Genomic DNA, 19,491 nt, shown 5'->3' on the forward strand with positions numbered 1-19,491 from the left:
AGGTTGCTGTGGTCCACGTCACTCCCCTGTTGTCTGTCCCCATTGGGCGAGGGGGATTCCCACCCCTGTCCGCCTGCCCCCTATTTAACCCAATGCTTTCTTTGTCCATTCGCCATTTTGCCCTCGCGCTGCCTGGGGACGGTTGCTCTGCCCATCACTGTGACCATGTGGGAAATAAAAACATTCTTAGGCAAGCAAGCAAAATGTGCCTTCTGTCATCCCTTTGCATCCTCTCAGCGTACGGCTACGAAAGCTGTGTACCCACGCTGGAGTGCTCCGCACCGGCAGAGAGGCAAACGCCTTAGCCCAGGAGCGCCCGTGCACGCAGCAGCTGCGGTCTCACCAAAGGGTGGCTCTAGCCAGGCTTCCCAGCTGCCCGAGGCCATAGCGAACAAAAGCCAGAATTGCTCTCCTTTGGGCATTCTCTAACAGTTTAATGTCTTTCTCATATTTTAACACCCAAACCAGCCCCCAGCACTCGAGGTAAGGCTGCCCCAGCTCAGAGCAGAGCAGAACGATCCCCTCCTTTGCCCAGCTGGCAATGCTGTGCCTGATGCACCCCAGGACAGGGCTGGCTCTCCTGGCTGCCAGGGCACTGCTGACCCATGTTCACCTTGGCATCAACCAGGACCCCCGGGTCCCTTTCCATGGTCTCCCACGTGGTTTAATTTTACACTGCCCTCTATTCAAGGTATAGAACAATACAGGTTTTTCCTTACTGTCAAAAATTAATTCTCTGCTAAGATCACACAGTAAGATAAACACCTGCAAAAGGAGTAAACACTTTTTTCCATAAGGTCTCTCAGTTTCTTTTAAGGTCTGACATTTGAAAATTTAGAAGAGACATTTTATGGTATGGATTGGAAATAGAAAGGAAAATATAAGAAACTACTACCAATTTTCCCATGCTGACTTTGTTTTAAAGCCATTGTTCTAATTATCTTTGAAGCAAAGACAGCACTCAAGAGCAAATAAAGAATGTTGGGACTGAGACTATAGCACTTATTCAGTAATAAAGCAAAAGTGGATGAAGATTTACTAATGGATGTCTCCCATTTCAGTTATGCAGAACAGATATTTATAGGACCTTGTAAAATGAAAGCTTAAACTCTGCTCCAGAAGTGCACAATTGAAAATTATAAAGATTCTAATGCATTTAGTTAAGACACAGAAATATTTAAAAATAAATAGTCTGGAATATGTAAAAAGATGTTTTAAAAATTGTTTTAAATGTTACAACACTTATAATTTATTGTGTGTTTATCTAATGTGAAATGGCATTTAATTAAATGGCATTTAATTGAGACAATCCTTCCTTACAAATATAAAAGGCTTAGAAAAGAAAACACTCGGAATTAGAGTTTAAATTTTCTGTTTTTTTTTTTTTTTGTGTGTGTTTGCATTAAACCAGTGTGAGTGAGTGTTCTGAAAAGAACCACAAACTCCACTGATGAGGCCAAAGAAATGTATTGAAATCAGGCTGCGTGGAGAACAGATTTTACACTTTCATGTTGGTGAAGCTTTAAAGGACCTTCCCTAGGGTGAGGAAGGCACCTTCCTGAAGGGCCCTTCATCTCCCTGTGTGGGGGGAATCCTCTCAGGAGCCTGGGGAGATGGGAGGTGTTGTGGGTCCCTTAATGCAAGGAAAGTAATCCTTCTTCAGGTTTTCTTCTGCTGGAGCGATCTACAGCAGTTTTGCTGCATGACTGGAGGTCACCTCCAGAAGTTGTCTCAGCCACTCACATCCTTTCCAAATGTTTTCTTTTCTTTCCATGTCTCAGAAGCCAACAGCTGTAATAATCCCTAAGTGTAATGCACAAGCCTCATGGTGTAGGTTTTCAGATGGGAAACTTGTGTGAGACTGAGCTGCAAGATCTGGCTTTCCTGTAGGGTGGAAATATGTGTAAAGATGGTGGTGTTGCAAAGAAGGAACACAGACATCCTTAAAAAATGAGAGAATGGAAATTGATTTTGATGGATTAGAGGGTTTTTTTCTGGCACAGTACTCATCTGAACAGAAGCAGAAGACAGCAGGTAGAGAAGCACATTTTTGTGCTGTTTTCCTCCAGTGAAAAGTAAGAGAATATAAAAAGTCTGTGGAAATAAGGCAGAAGAGCTGCAATATGATTTTTGTTGAACTGTAGCAATGAATCACAGCAGAGGTTCTCAGCCCAGAGAAGATACCAGCTAGCTACTATAAGTGTGAACCTGTGAACAGTTTGTTTTAATTTCTTATTAACATAGTTGTTAAAGCTTTTATACTTAGTCAAGCTTCCTCCTCACTAAGATCTGCTAAGCCTTTCAAAGAGACAGCATTTGAGAGCCCTTGAACAGCTGGAAAAATTACTTTAGACTGGTGAAAGTATGTATCTTTAAACTGTTGAGGAAGATGTTACAATCTTGAAAAATCTGTTTGGAGATAGCTCTAGCAGAAAAAATTTGGTACCATTCTAATGTGGCCTATAGCTAATCGTCACTGTTAGCAGAAAATAATTTTTTCCACATATCTCTTCTTATTGTTCACATGCACTTCCAGAAAATTGCTTTCTGTAAGGACTGTGGCCAATTATAGGACTTAGGTGCTCCTTCTAGCATATCCTAATTTTAAAATGGTTAACTTCTGTTATTATGTTATGAACTAGTAGAAGAGTATTTGCTATTTGCAAATATAACATTTATTACACCTATAGTTTGGTAATTTTCAAAAGTACAACTAAGTATATACATGTGTGTGAGTATGAGTAGACAAATTAAAACATGAAATATCACTGAATTGTTTTAAACAGAGGACTAAAGCCTTAGGCTCATTACCTAGCTGTGACGGACCATCAGACTGGAACAAATATTTTTACTGGGTTGGTTGCCCAATCCCAAAGGTCTCCCAGCTTCATGGACTAACTGAGTTCATTAGATAAGTACATTAATGTCTCCCTGGCTCCCTGGTTAAGTGAAGAACAGATTTTATATAAAGGCACTGAATAGGCATATGTAAGCACCATGCAAAATACTAATAGTTTTCACATAGTATAGAATGAAGATTTGCACACATCAAAAATGAAGATTTAAACAGCTGTTTTGCTTACAACTACACCACACAGCAAATTTTGCCTTTAGTCTTGACAACAGTGCAAGATCTTTTCTTCCTGCAGTGGTAATACTAAAAATGTTGTATTACAGCCATTTAAAGAAGCATCTTTCAGTCTTTTAAATTATACAAGTATTTTAATTTGTAACCAATTTCAGCAAATTAACTCATTCCAGAGTGCTTTCTAATGATGGAAAGCCTTTTACAGACCCATTGTGTAGACAAAAATTTTTATAATTAGTGCAATAAAGCAACCCTCTCCCAAAGTGAAGTGTTTAACACACATTTCTTAATCTGAAGCATGAGGAACTAGTACTAAACAAAATTATTATCTGAGAATATATTAAGTACTCCAAATGCTTTAAAGACTCTTTTATCATTAATCCTTCTAGTTTAGTATTCCTAAAAACTTAGACATAGGTCACCCAAGTCCACTCACTGCAGCTGACCAATATATTCCAGATATTTTTGTTTGAAATCTATAGCCAGCTGTTAAGATTTGCCAATAACTTTGCACTAGAAATAGCTACAGTCATAATTTGCCTCTGGAAACATTGATGCATTTTTTAAGAGCAAAAATTGCACACTTTGCAGCTTTTTATTGTCAGAATGATTAATGATTCCTGTTGATGGGCTAAAGCAAAACCATAGAATCATAGCATGGTTTGTGTTGGAAGGAATCTAAAAGTTCTTCTAGTTCCACCCCACCCCATCCCCCCTCTGCCCCCCACTAGGCAGGGACAGCTTCCATTAGACCAGGTTGCTCAAAGCTGCATCCAGCCTGGCCTTGAACACTTTCAGGAATGGGGCATCCACACCTCCCCCAGGCAACCTGTTTCAGTGCCTCACTACCCTCACACTAAAACATTTTTTCCTAATATCTAAACTAAATCTACCCTCTACTCTTTCCCCCATGGCTACATGCCCTTGTCAAAAGTCCCTCTTCAGATTTCTTGTGGGCACACTTGATAAACTGTAAGGCTGCTCTATGCTCTCCCTGGAGCCCTCTCTACTGCAGCTCTCCAGCCTGTTTTCTTAGGAAAGGTGCTCCAGCCCTCTGACCATTGAAATGTGTGCAATGAGGACTTTAAGAAGTCATAAAATGAGGTTACACATAAATTCTTACCTCTTGCCATTCTGTAGGATACCAGGAGGGTGGACAGTCAAAGCGATTACAGGGTTGCACGAGGGATGGCTTGGGTTTAGAGCACAATTCATCTGCCAAAATCACAGTCTCGTTGGTCTCTCTTGATAGTAGATGAGAACAGAAGACATCTCGTGTCTGCAAACCAACCCCACAGGTAAGACTGCAAGTGCTCCAATTCCCAATCTCCCATCTGTGAAAAGGTCGGCAGAGAAAATCTTAAGCACAGAAAAAATTCACCTTAATTTTTCTCTTATTATAATGACAGATGAAGAAACAGTAAATGAAAGGGAATTTTCCTTCTCTGATCAATGTCACTCTGGTAGCTGGAGAATGAGGCTAAGATGAATACTTGCAGTTCTGCATTTTCATCTCTTTTCAGAAGTTCTTGGACTGCAAGACTCTGGGATTCCTGCAATATCACAGGAAATGTTTTGTGGCCTACAGTAGGATTATTTTTTCGTCTGTAGCAGCATGGACAATGTATTTCGAAATAGAGTGGCTTTAATTAACTGGTTTTCTCCCTCTATCTTAAACAAAAAATAAAGGAAGATATTAACAGAAATTTAATTAAAAGAATTTAAAACTCAAATGCTGAGCACAAATTTCTTTGGTATCCCTGACTGAGTTTTCTGTGCTGTTGAGATAAGAGGTACTAAAGCTTTGAGAGATGCAATGGGAAAGCAGGGGATCATCTTCAACCCCTGGATGAGCACCTGTCACTGAACTAAAACTTCTCTGAACTAGCTATGTAAATCCTGCATCAACAGGATTGTTAATAATGGTGTTAAATTACCTTAAAACTGGATTTCTGCTATTTCAACTGTACAACCCCTAATTCTGTCAGCTAAACACAGAAAATTCCTTAAAATACTAGGCCTTCCACTCACGTATCAGCTAGAAAGCACTTCAGAGATATGTAGAGATGTACACAAAAAAAAAAAATCAGTCCTATATTCAGAAAGAAAATACAAGAAAATAGCCTCCCCAACAAATTCATGCAAAAGTCAATGCTGACCTGGATATACTCCCACATCCAAAATCAAAGCATGAAAGCCAGATAATGCCATGTTTTCTAAATCTGAAGAGTAGCTTTATTTCCAGCATGACATTATTGAAAGTGATTGCTGAGAGAATAAATTAAAAATTCAGGAAAAGGAAGGCTCAGAGAGCCCCTCTTTGAAGAAAGCAAATCCAGGCAGAAGCTTAAAGAGAGTGATCATGAAGAAGGATACCCTCAGGCTCCAAACAGGATGGAGGCAGATAATGAAGAAAAGTCATAAAGCATGCCAGCAGAATGAAGCAGATTTTGTGGAAGAAGCAGGAAAAAACCCACTCTGATGCTCTGAGATCTGCAGTCAATGGAAATAGCTTGGTGCATGTAAAATATACTATGTTAGCAAACACAGTACTCAGATAAGCATTTAAGATTGTGCTATCCTACTATCACTGAACAATTCTAACCTCTTTTTATTTTATAGATTTATTTTTGAGCATGCTTCCTCCGTTTCAAGTAACACCCTTAACATATTTAAACAGCTAGCATGTAAGAAATTTTTTTCCTCCCTAGATGATATCCTGATGGACCAAACGCACATTGCACCCCTACTGTGCTCCATCTGCTGGTGACATTCTCTGATTTTATAAAATGATGCATCCTGAGCCTCACTGTAAGCACTGATGATGCTGTAGTTTGCTTTTAGACAATATTCTTGGTTCTGTTAGTAGCAATGACAACAATCTGTTTAACCTTTTCTAATAATAAATGCATCTTGTGTACTGAGTTAGAAATTTCCGTGGTCACTTTCCAGGCCATAAAACACTGAAGGACACTAATCTGTACATATGTACTGGGAGCTATTTATCAGTGCAAAAGGAGTGACATATGGCAGCCAGTTAAGCTAAGCTGGAATATGTTCTCCATATGAAAGATCTGGGGGGAGTAGTCTTCCCAGATTTTCCCAAGAAATTGTCAGAATTAATGGAAATATCATCTACCCTTCAGTTTTGGTGCAGTCTAAAATAAGACATTTGAGTAGGTGGTGAAAAGAAGGCATTTTCTTACTCCAGAATATATTTTGATACATGGTTAATTGCCAGAATTTTTTTTTTTTAAAGTGCTGGCAGTAGCTGTTGCTTCCAGCAACATTTTGTTTGTTATTGGTGTAAGTGCAAAATATTTCTGTTGGCAATTCACATCTCAGTGGCTAACAAGCCACATAAACCTTTTGGACATTTTGACTTCTTCAGAAGAGGGTGGCTGTTTCTTCTTCCAGAAAGAAATGCTGTGTTTCCATAAAGAGAAAGGATTTGTTTTTCCAGTGTTTGAAATTTCTGAATGTTGCAGGTTGCATCTGTTACCCTTCCCACAATTAACATTGTTTTTTTCACAATTCTTTCCAGCTACATTAAAGAGGAGTTTCCTTTGAGGAGCTCACGAGCTGTGACGTCAAATACTTCTTACCCTTGTACTTTTGTAGTCCCAAGTGACTTTTATGGGCTTTCACAGATGGAAGGTAAAGAATGTAAAGCAGATGTGTAAAGTGGAGTAGGGATGAGTAAATAACTTAACCATAAATGATATACATGGATTTCAACATCCTATGAAGCACAGAGAAAACCAGTGAAAATTTTAAGAATTACAGGAGTGTAGAATTATTTTATAACAGCTAAAGGTGCTTGCAACACTTTGAATTAATATTATCCTACTAAATTTACCAATTAGTTTCTAGAGTACTCGTACTTTTAGCAATAATAAAATTATATACATAATACTCTTTTTCTGTAGAAATGCTGTTTTGCCCCTACTACAGAGTGTTACATTATGCTAACTGAAATATGTCCTAGTTCATGTGGTACTTAGCTGTGAATTCCTCTGTCTATTTTTTCTTCTGGGTATTTTGGCCTTACTGACTTTTCCAATGCACAGGGCATACAAAAGAGAATGTCCTATATGCATCTGTCAATACCAGAATTAAAATTCAAGTAGGAAAGAATCTTACACTTTAAAGGCTGAATACAGTAGTTACAGAATTAAGCTAAAGTAACCTTGCACATGTGGAACTGGTAGCTTTCTAAGCTGTGGCTGCTGTTAAGGTATAGACTTTAGGAACAATCTGCATACTTGCTGATTTATAGAACAGCCAAAAGTCATCTGTTTGGTACTTCGCATATTACTTTCCAGAACCGGTGAAAGAATTGCATAGTTTTGGTCCAAAACATAATTTTTTTCCCTTCTCCTTTCTCCTTCACTACTGCCCAAAGCTGTAGTAACATGTGGTAACAGAGAAACAGCATATTTTTAGCCTTATCATACTGTAGGACTTTGGTTCATTTATGCTACTAAACCCCTGGCTTGTCCTAGCTCTAGGTCTATCAGTCCACCAGTTGTCCACCTCCACATCCTAAATATCTAAGTAGTGTTTATGTATGTAAGCCCAAACTAGACTTTAAAAATATTTCAACAACTGTATTTAATATGAAACAGATTTCAAAATGTTTTCATCCTCTTCAGGATATGGATACATAACTCTACTGATAAACATAAAATACATTGAACATTTGAACTGATTGAACAAAACTAATATTAATTCAAAACCACCGAGACATTTAGAGATGGCTAGCAAAGAGGAATGTAAGAGGAAAGAGGCAATTCATAGGGCTGGATGTGTTGAAATGAATATATGTCTATCAGTAATATATGTATCCCTGATACACATGTCACATGTATCACACATATGTGAACATTTTCCAAATGAACATGGATGAAAACAGGTTTCTACTGGAAATATTTAGGGAGCAGAGGATGGTCCAAAAATACAACTTCTTTCAAGTATCATCAAAATTTCAAAACCAAAACTGATCACACTTTCCAAACTTTTAACTTTCCAAATGAATGATTTCCCTCTTCCATAAGAATATCTTAGTAGGTTTTTTAGAGTTGATCAGCTATATGGACATACAATGCACATGAAGATAGGCAAACTAAATTGAAGTAGTTCCAGAAGTACCAGATCTGACCGCTCAAGGCAATGGTTTTCCTTTAATTTCTCTTAAGCACAATGATAAGAGAAGGGTGTAGTCTAAAATCTAGACAAAATTTAATGAAAACCCCAATGAACCAAAAGACTGCATTTCTTGCATTTCCAGGAACTAGAAACTAACAAAGTGAATTAGTAATGGACAGAATTTATGAACAGAAAAACACTGTTTGGGAAATTTATCAGCCAATATATAATGTAAATTAGATTAACAATCTGATCTACCATCACTTTTATGAATTGTAAGTCTAATCGCTAAAGGACCAATAATAAATTGCTATTTTATGGAACATTGTCATTGAATAAATTAGTATTATCTAAGGAATGATTATGTATATACTTAATTCTACGTCAAAAAACAGTTTCTGCAATTATCATGGTCAGTCCATTTTAAAATGTAAATACTCATAGCTCCCCTGAATAAAAGAAAAGGAACAACTCTGAAGCTCCAATGGCCAAAAAAGGCTCAATAATCTATGGTCACCGCCACAGGACGATTATTCCATACTATTAATGTAAATCTAAAAATGTTAGAGATTCTTTCAAAAAACAGATTAACTATGCCATTTGTAATAAGGAAATTATCTTGACATAGTTAGCAAAAATCTTTCCTGTGGTCTTTGAATTAAACTTGGCATTTGTTATCAGCTTAAGGCTGTTGAAAAATTCCAACACATGACATGAACATATAAACCTGTAAAGTTCTAAACATCTAATTTTTAATTAGAAAGGAATTTTCCTTCTTCCTTTCAATAGAAAAAAAAAAAAAGTATCAATATCATATTGTACCCCAGCAGTTCAGGTGAAGAACTGGAGGATCAAGAGAGCAGGATCTTGTTCCTGGCTCTTTGCTAACTCCAGAGATGAGTGACACCAGAACTGTTGAAACACGGGCTACCTGTGAGTATGGGTATATTCCCTCTAAGTCCAAAGGGAACAGTAAAGTACTGGGCTGGATTTTACCATTCTCCTACCTATGTCTGAACTTCATAGTCACAAAATCACAACAATACTTTAGTGTGGTTTGTTTTTTTTCTTCCCTTGCTTTGTCCATGCTGCCAGGTTAGGGAGTAACCTTACTGCAAAGATGTTAACTTACTCTGTCTTTCTCTACCAGCTGGCACAATGGGAGTCTCAGCTTGACAGTAGTATCAAGGCATTATTGTGTCACGAATAACAACAGGGACAATAGTGCACTGTTATCTCAGTTTTGAAATGTCCCTCTCACTGCCACAAGAACTGGAGATCAGACAATACTTCTGCTAGCTAGAGAGATCAGAAAGTGGCACTGGCTAGTAAGCAGCTAGTCATGGCAAGACAAGATGCTAGAATTAGTTGTTGCCCCAGAAGGGCTACAAGCCTTCAGAACAAAACACTCTCTCAACCCCCATAATCAGTCTGGAAAAAGTAAATGATATAGGTGGAACCTGTAGTCTTGAGCCAAAGCTCTATGTAGGTGACAACTTTGGATTAGTTGCTATATGCATAACATATATGGTAAACCCCAAATCATTCTAAGGTGTTAGGTGTTATAAGAAAATTATCTAGGGATGTGGTTTAATGCTGACAGAGTCCCTTCCACCAGTGCCAAGACAACTGAACATTGCACAGGAAAAGTAAACACTTTTCTAGACAAAGACCCCCCCAGCCTAGTTCAAAAAATGAAATTATTGTCATTTTTATGTGGTTAAACCATATGAAAGTGATACAAAAGAGCTCTTCTTATTTCTAAAATAAACATTCATCAGTGTGGAGAAAGGTTTACCTGGAAGCATCTGACTTAACATCTGACACCTGCCTGCATAAAGACATTCCTCAGTGCACAAAGGCTGTGAGGCAGCTGTGTATATGTACATACAACAGGCTGAGAAAATCACATATTATATAAATACTGGTTTCCTCTTGTCTTCTGTCAACCTGTGCATTCTCCATTTGGTGGTGAAGACAGAGAAGTCTTCTTGCAGAGCATGTATCTCCTCCCTTCCTTTTCCCTGATGAACCTAGAACAGTGTTTGTGGCAAAGTTGCCTGTTTCAGGTGTGAAGACTTTCTTGAGTCTCATTTAACAGATATATCTTTGATTGAGTAAATATGCTGAGTATCAGACCTTAAATACCATTTCAGCATGTGATCTTAAGCTCTGAACAGCAGGAAAATATACCAACCATTCCATTTGGGTGGCATAGTTTCTTGCACTGAAGCTACAGGACTGAGATGAGAACTCCCAAGTCAGTTCTTGACTTTATAATCAAAGAAGTCTCAAAGAAAGTGGCACAGAAGCCAAGACTTTAACTACAAGTTGTTTTTCATCCAGATGTTAAATCACTCACAGTAAAATCTAACTGCTCCTTTGAAATGAAGTATGAGAGCAAAGATCTCAACCCTGGTGTTCAAACACAGATCTGATTTCTCTAGGAAGGGATTTCCCTACTCCTGTGGTAATTTGTAATTTGTATTTTCAATTTGTAATTTGTAATTTCAATTTGTAATAGACCAAACATTACAAATACACATACAATACACACATACTTCATAAGAAAAGTGAGATTTAACTAAGCTCTGAAAAAATCAATGCTCATTAAAATATAAAAAATGAAAATACTTATAAATAAATTATCACCAGCAAAACCAGAAAAAACAATTCATACACAGAGTTGTTCAGGACCAGCTTCACAAAATCCATTGTACAGTATCCATTGCACAGTGTCTCCACTGTGACAAGGAAACTGAACAGGCAGGAAAGGTTTCAGAAGACTGTTGTGCTCAAGGGAGAATGAGGTGCTTTCTTCAAAAAATGTCTTCCTTGAAGTGAAGGAAGTCTATTAAAGATATGCAGACAACACACATAAGCAGATCAAAGGCTTCATGAAAGTGCTCTGGTAGGTGACAGAAGTGGCCTGCACTCTGTAAACTTACTGATATCAATTAACATTGCAGCTCATTATAGCTGATTGTGGCAGGGAGCCAGTATTTATATAACAGAGCCAAACAGAGGAACACAGAGAAGGAACTCAAATATCAGAAAAGAATAGAGGGTAAAAGGATTATTCAGCAATTCTATATCTGACAATTCTGATTGCTAGAGTAACCTTATAACATGATGACATGTTTCAAGCAATATTTATAATGTTCTGTGATTTAAAAAAGTCTTGCTTTCCCTTGAGTTGGAACAGAACATCAACTACTCAGGCGGGACAGAAAAGAGGGTTTGTGTTCTGCTGTCAACATTTTGAACAGTGGGAGGTTGTGCAGTGGGTCTTTCAGGGGACTTTTTTAGATACAGATTGCATGAACCACACAGGAATATGAAAAGGCAGCTTCAGCTAAGTGAACTGGTTTGGCAGGGAACTTGTTTGAGGAATTAGCAGACATACTGGGTACTGAAAAGTGCCTCACGCAAGACTTTTATTCTGGTTGGTAACTTTAGCATTGAGATAATTGGTAGCAATGGCAGTCTTTAATATAACTACACAGAGCTGGTTAGGTTTGAAAAGATGAATGAATACCAGTTTAGATTTGGCTTATGCTTAAAGCAGCAACCTGTTACAAGGATGTTGTTTAATTTCTTATGTGAGATATAATGAAAATAGGTTCTTGGTAGGTCTTTGAAGAATGAAGCAGTTAACAGGTAAGGAAAAGAGTAAATCAGTGTAAAGGTGGAAAGCTGGTTAAGAAATAATATGGGGAGGTTTGAGGAATAGAACACAAATTGTACAAGTGGAACTTGTAACAGGAGATGGCAGAAGCTGAATGAGGAGTTCGTGGAGGAAACACACTGGGAACTACACCAGGGTGAGTTTGAGCTAATGTACATTGCTCTAAACCTACATTCAAGCAATGCAGAAACACAAGAACCACTAATTTATGAAATAAATTTTGCAGATCAGTCTACATGATTCTTTTGCAGTGAAGCAAAGGAAAAATATCCTGGTTTCTGCTCAGGTAGAATTAATTCCTTCTCTATAGTTGTCTGGATTCAGTGTGAGAATAATTTTGATAACACACTGATATTTTGTTTGCTGCTAAGTAGTGTTTATACTAAGTTAAGGACTTTTTAAAAGCCAATAAGGAGGATCAGAAAAAAAAAAAAAACAACCTGTGAGGGAGCATAGCCAGGACAGATGACCCAAAGTGGTCAAATGGATATTGGACACTGCAGAATGTCATGCCTGATATATAAACTAGAGAACTTACCTGGTAGGGGGGTTGTTTGGGGTGTACAGATGGGGCTGAGCATTTGTCAGCAGGTGAGCAATTGAATTGAATGGACAAAGCAAGTATATTCATGAATGAAAGAGTGTTCAGATAATGGTGACGGGGTTTCAGTAATTCTCTAGCAAATCCAAGTTTTATGAGCAGTACTGTCACAAAACCAGCAGATAACATGAGCTTCTTGCTGACCTGGCTGGCAGCATTACAGGGATAATATTTTCAACAGGATGAACTATTCCTGAACTATTTAACCAAGGAAGAAGATACAAACAGACTGTCTCAAATTAAGGCATACACAGTGTTTCTCTAGTTTTTTTAGTAGGGGAAAGAACTTAAGAATATATCTCTATAACTATATGGTATTGTGATTGAACTCAGGAAACTCACAATGTCTGCTTACATTCCCTCATGTTCTGCTTTGAATTCCCTTCAATGTCTTTCTTGCAATATAGTGCAAAAAAGACAATACAAGAATTTTATTCCAAGGGTGCATCCAGAACCAGTATTTTATGCTGAATTTTATATTTATATTTTATATGTATAACAACCTGGAAAAAATCAAATTACGGGTCCATGGGAATCTCATGCAGGGTCAGGGCAGCCCCTGCTGTCAACACAGGCTGGGGAATGAACAGATGGAGAGCAGCCCTGCTGAGAAGGACTTGGAGGTGCTGGGGACACCCCCAAGTAGGCTGGACACGACCCAGCAATGAGCACTCACAGCTCAGAAAGCCAAACGCGTCCTGGGCTGCATCCAAAGCAGCACAGACAGCAGGGCCAGGGAGGGGATTCTACCCCTCTGCTCTGCTGAGACCCTACCTGCAGGGCTGCATCAGCTCTGGGGTTCAAGCACAGGAAGGACATGTTGAAGTGTATCCAGAGAAGACCATGAACATGATTGGAGGGATGCAAAAATTCTCCTGTAAGGAAAGGCTGAGAGGATTTGGATTATTCAGCCGGGATAAGAGAGGGCTTTGGGGTGACCTAATAGCAGCCTTCCACGTACATAAAGGGAGCCTACAAGAAAGATGGAGAGAGATTGTTTACAAGAGCATGTAGTGATGGGACAAGGGGGAATGGCTTCAAACTGGGAGTAGATTTAGATTAGATGTTAGGAATAAAGTCTTTACTGTGAGGGTGGTGAGACACTGGCACAACTTTCCCAGAGAAATTGTGGAAGCGCCATCCCTGTAGGTTCTCAAGACCAGGTTGGATGGGACTCTGAGCAACTTGGTCTAGTGGAAGATGTCCCTGCCAATGGCAGGGGTGTTGGAAATACATGATCTTTAAGGTCCTTCCCAAACCATTCTATGATTCTATTCCTTTTTACTTTATATTTAGAGATCCTGAAACTGTGACCAGTAATATATTTAGTAATTCACTCTTCCCTATTAAAAGATGCTTTTTTTCACATTGACATTTAGAGACCTAAACATAGAGGTGCTCCTCACTTAGAGTGGGGAGCTCTAAACTCATGTTATACCCACAAACTGTCAAAACCAGCTATGTTCAAGTAGTCAGATTCATGGAAGTATCAAGTGATTCTGACTCAATAGAAGGAAAAATTCTATTCTAAGTGATGGTATCATAAAAGTTATGATGTACATAGGCAAATTTAAAGGTATTAAAACATGTTGTATCTCCATCCTAATTGCTATATCTACATAGATTTGTGTGGAGAATCCACATACAACAGAATGGCAACTTAATGCACTTTTCTAAATTTTCCTGAATGAGAAACTGGCTTCTTAGATCTTGCAGAAAATAATGACTTAAGACAATACAGTTTGCTTCCTCATGGGAAGGGAAATGTACTTGTCTTATGTACCTGAAAATCTTTTTTCAGACCTGAACAATGTAAGTGTTACAATTAACCAAACACACTTCCATACAATACAGTGACAAATCTGTGGATCCATTGGGTGGTAATTAGATGCATACAACTCTGTTTGAGTGCTCCAAGTGTCTCCCAAAGGTGTGAATAAACTACTAACAGCTGGTTAGGATATACAATACATCAGCTTAGTCACAATTCTAATGGGTAATTGCACATTGAAGATGGAAATTTTCGTGGGCACAAATAGATCTTGCTGTGCTTCTGGAGATGTGTTAGACCTACTTGGCAGATAGAGAATTCATAATTTCACCAGTCTGACTCCTTTAATAGGTACTTAATTCATTCCAAACTGAATGGAAGTGAAGGCACATTCTCAATTTATTTCATGTGTGAATCTTTCTGATGAGTAACTATATTACAGAACCATATAATGTATTTTCAAGAATTAGGGCATATTTTAATTTTTTTTGCATATCTTATCTTTTCATCCATAAAGGTTTATTGGTTTGAAAGTACTGGGTATTTCTCAGACTCTTACAAATTACTTCAGCAATACTGTAAGTGCTTCAGCAATACTGTAAGTGGAAGATATAATGGTGCTGTTCAGTTCACCCTTTTTTAAAGGAAGTGAAGATTGTGAAATCAACAATTTATAAGACCCTGTAGCTTGTTTCATATGTTAATGCTGAAGTGAAAAAGTTAATCCTGCTCATTATGCTACAAAATGTTTGACTTCATATTTGGCACAAAAGGAAAGACATGGGTTTTTTTGCTGCTGTTGGGAAAGCTTCTTTGGGGAATGAAATCCTGCTGCTGAGGCAGTAAATTAATACTGAAGAACACTGAGAATAAATTTAGAGAAAAAAAATGAGGAGTAGAAGCTAACATATGAAACAATGGAGTGAAATGGTATTTGTTCAAAATACTGAAAAATATCAAGTGGCAGTGGATTTTAAATTCTAAAATAAGTAAAGAGAAAGGTTAGGAGAAGTGGACTTTATTCAGGTGATGACACCCAGAAAACTGACTGTGCCAGAAAGAAAAAGAAGAGCAAGTCTGCTCTGCAGGGGAGCTCAATAAGCCCCTACCACAAGTTAAAGCTAATACTCATCACAAACCAAGCTATAACAAAACTGTGTTAGGGCATGACAAAATTGTTTCAACACAATGGTGTACTAACTTGGAGAAATTAGTGAACTGGAGATCTGTGTAGAGGCAAATAATCTAAGTATACAGTATTCTGATAAAGAAGTGTGATTTATCATTCAAAGTAAGAAGGATATATGGTAGAAGTTACTAAAAAAAATTTGTAATTGCACTCTAATATTTTATGGAGATAGTAGTCTGATGGGAATACAAGCTGTAATGAAGGAAAATGTCTCTTAATGTAATCCTATCTAATGAAGGAACCATCATATTATTTAAAAGCAAAATGGGGGAAGACCTCTGAAATTTTAAACTAGAAGAGCTGGAGGCAGGGTATGATGGAGGCTCCAGAGCTCCTCTGACCCTCTGAACTTTCAAGTTTCTTTGCTTCACATTTTGATGTGACACACATGGCTCAAAAGAGTCTCCTTGGGGACTTCACTGTAACTGTAGCTGTGTAAAGGACACTGAGGAGCCAGATAATAACAGAGCCACCTAGGGAGGGCAGCTTGTTTAGATGTCCCTGTATAGGCCTGTGTTTACCATAGTAAAGCTAGGGAATAAATGACCTTGTGATTCCCTCACCAAGTCCATGGCTTCTGTCTAAGATGTTTCTCAAACTGAAGGCACCAAATAAGGGTGAATCTGCCCTGTGTGACAGCATATTCCTTCTAAAGTCTGATTCTCCAACCGCTTCCACCACAGTCCAAGCTGTGGTCTGTGATCCCAGGAGGCTCTGTGGGCTACATTTTAAGAGGCTCTCAAAGCCATTGTCAATGTGCTTCAGCTAAAAGTAGACCTAAATGCATCCCATTTAAAAAATACGTCACTTGTTTGTGAGGATTTAAAAACCTGTCTGTGTCACAAAAAGACGGTAATACGATCTTTGCCTCATTAATGCTAATTCTAGCTTACCACTCTAAAAATACCCCAAACTGCAGAACTGGTAGATTTTGATAATAACAAGAACTGGTATCCCCTGCCAGTAGGGCTATAGTGCAATATCTACAGACATAATTACTTGCAGACCTTTTAACCTTTTTCATGAACTAGATAGACATGCTCTAATATTTCCCCCCACCAATGCAAAACACATCTGTATTGACACCCTTCCACACATAGGTCACCTTTAATGGATTAAAGAAAGCTCTGGCCCTTTCACCAATACTGAATTAATTTCAGATTGTTGATGGGAGCATGCCTTACACTAAGTCTGGCCTACCACCAATCTAATGCCTTGAAAAACATGCTGATTTTTTTATCCTTTGTAGTTTAACTTCAGCTGGGAAATAGAGCAAAACAGATGACAACACCATATTTAACAAATAAACATTAAAATAAGAATAGGTGATTCATCACACAAACACAAATCAAGCCAACACAGAAGAAAAGAAAAAGAAAAAAAATTATTCAATGAGGTAGAGCCCAGGCTAACTCAGGCAATGTTTGCCCTTTCACGTATGTATCAGAACTACTCAGATGGTTTCCTATCTTGTCTTGCAGACCACAGAGGGTTGAAGTGGTAAAGGGAGAGTGCTGAGGTGAAATTTTGTGATATTCCTAGGACCTAGGACCATCTAGGACCATCTGCTTTTTCTTCTTTTTTTTTTCTTTTAATTTTGTAGAATTCAGCTGTTCTGTTGCACAGAAATAAAAGTTCAGTTTTGAAAAGGTTCATGAACAAAGCTGTAAAAATTGCCTGTAATTTCCTCCATTTTCAGCCATCTGGTTTTCATTGCTTTGATTCTCCCTTCACTAGTCCATACATGTTTACCAAAACTTTTCAACACGCATTGACCAAATTATTGAGCAGTTATAATTAATGACAGAGTTACTTCACCCCTTTGATAGAGCTTGTTGGCTCACCATGAAGTGTTCATGCTGTTGCTCTTATAAACAAGAATTATATCTGATTAGATGATGACTGCCTCTGTAGTTCAGGCTGTGGAGGCTGAGGAAAAGACACATTTTGGATGTGAGTAATTGAGTAATTTTGTTGCTGAAAACAGCCAAGCTAACATTGAAACAGGGTTCTTCTAATTAGTTAGGTTTTTTTTTTTTCACTTAGACAAGAAACTTCTAGACACTGAACAGCTATTTTGAGTTTACTTCTGGAAGACTGTGATCTGCTCAATTATTGCTATGTAATTCTTCAAGTGGTACAGCTTGACTGACAAAAATTAAGTAACTGAATGACTGAATTAAAATTGTCATAGTCTTCATTCCTCTCTTTCCTGTAGAAAGCATGCTGGCTCTCCTAGTACATCAAAACAAGGTATATCGTTTTTCTAGAAATATTAAACTAAGTTAATGACAACAAATTTTACTCTGTATTGTGTTGAAAGTCAGTTATTAGCTCCCGACTTAGCAATCAGCTCCACAGTGTTTCCCATTTTCTTAATTCAGTTCAAAATGGGAAAATTTTTTACACTGATTTCCAGGAGAAGAGGGTCTGGACTCTTTTTCTGCTATTGTTCTTGAAGCAATACACAAAAAAAACTCTCAACAAAATCTGAAACCCCAGGAGACTCAGTTGGGATTTGAATATAGAGGAAATCTTCCAATTTTTTGTGTGCAGCTCTTCCTGATTCTTAATCTTTTTTTCTGTAAGAATTGTAAGTATGGGATTTTTCTGACTCCATACAGCTGTGAGTATATTTCTGTGGTTTAGTTTTTGTCTCTCTTCCATGTACTCAGAATAGTAATGTGCTAAGATATTAAGCCAGAATTCCAAAGAAAATTTCAAAGCATTCTCAGCTGCTGTACAAGCACCATCATCTCTCAGTGTTTTCATAAATGTGAAGTATATTGCCAGTATATTCTTTTACTATATTCTGTTCCAAGACCAGGGCAGTTACAGATTGAAAAGGTTGACAGCACCATAGGTTAATTTCAAGTATTAAGTGAGTAAGGAAGTTTTCTAATCTATCCACATCTATTTTCAGTAAGGAACAAAATGAACAGTAATCCAGTGTCTGTGCAGATCCTTTTAGTATCTAAAGTGTCCAAGTAAAAAAAAAAAAAAAAAAGGATCAAAACCAGAATGAAATTATTCTTTACCTACTACTTCTACAATATCTTTCTTGAGGTCCATGCCTTCTGACCTTCCAGAAAGGCTGATGAGATTCTGTAGTTCAGTGCTTTTATCTATCTATAGTAAAACAGGTAAAACAATTGTTTACATCTTATGTGACTAGCCCTTTGGGAGGCTACAGAGTAGCCTCACATGTAACCAAAAATGCCTGCAGCAGAAGAAGCATTAAGCTTTGAAATTCTAACATTTAAATGTTCTCTCTCTACAGCTAAGCAAGATCTTTAACTGTACTAGATTTTAGACATAATCATTAAATTTTAAGCATGCAGGGCTGCATAGGTTCAAGAAATGTCACTGGAATAATTTCTCTAAATATATAAGGAGAGAATTTTTATTCTCTTGGGCAAGGCTTCTCAGCCTTTTCTTCATGATGTGGACAGTTTTTCCTTGCTTACCTAGACATTCATTACCATCTCAGTTGCCTTTTCAGTGGAATGCCTCCTCTACCCACAACAACTGCATACTCCAGCAGTTACTTACACGTTAAGAATATTTTAGGAAAGTGGTTTTTACAATTTTAGCTTCTGTTAACGCACTTAAGCAGATGGAAAACAGAGAGAAGAGCCAACACTATGAGACGAGTCAGCTCTCTCTATAAGTCATCAGCATGAGCTCTGGGAAGCATGAATGGTTCACAGATTTTGGAAACTCCTGTAGAAGAGATCTAAGTTCACAGCCACAGTGTATTATAATTTTTGGACTTGTCAGTGGGTAGAAATGCCTTCATCAGCATACATGATTTTAGCCTAAATTTTCATCAGACTCCTGGATCAAAATTTCTTGAATTAGAATTCTGAAGTATCTTATGATTTAAACAAGGAGAAAATCTTAATTTAAATAAATAATACTTCATTTTTTTCCTTTTAAAGAAAGCATTATAGTGGCTGTAAATAATGATTATAAAGCAAAAGTTTTTATACACTCTTTCATTAAT

At 37.8% G+C, this 19,491-nt stretch overlaps 1 protein-coding gene across 1 annotated transcript in view; it reads right to left on the bottom strand.

Annotated features, from left to right (window-relative positions):
• Positions 1 to 19,491, bottom strand: part of ADAMTSL1 (ADAMTS like 1) — a 400,259-nt gene that overhangs the window by 47,965 nt on the left and 332,803 nt on the right. The window contains exon 17 of the mRNA XM_054002970.1: positions 4,212 to 4,422. Within this exon, the coding sequence (XP_053858945.1) occupies positions 4,212 to 4,422 (211 nt within the window). The remainder of the gene's footprint in view (positions 1 to 4,211; positions 4,423 to 19,491) is intronic.

Source organism: Vidua macroura, chromosome Z (assembly GCF_024509145.1).
Source record: "Vidua macroura isolate BioBank_ID:100142 chromosome Z, ASM2450914v1, whole genome shotgun sequence".
Lineage (NCBI taxonomy): Eukaryota > Metazoa > Chordata > Aves > Passeriformes > Viduidae > Vidua > Vidua macroura.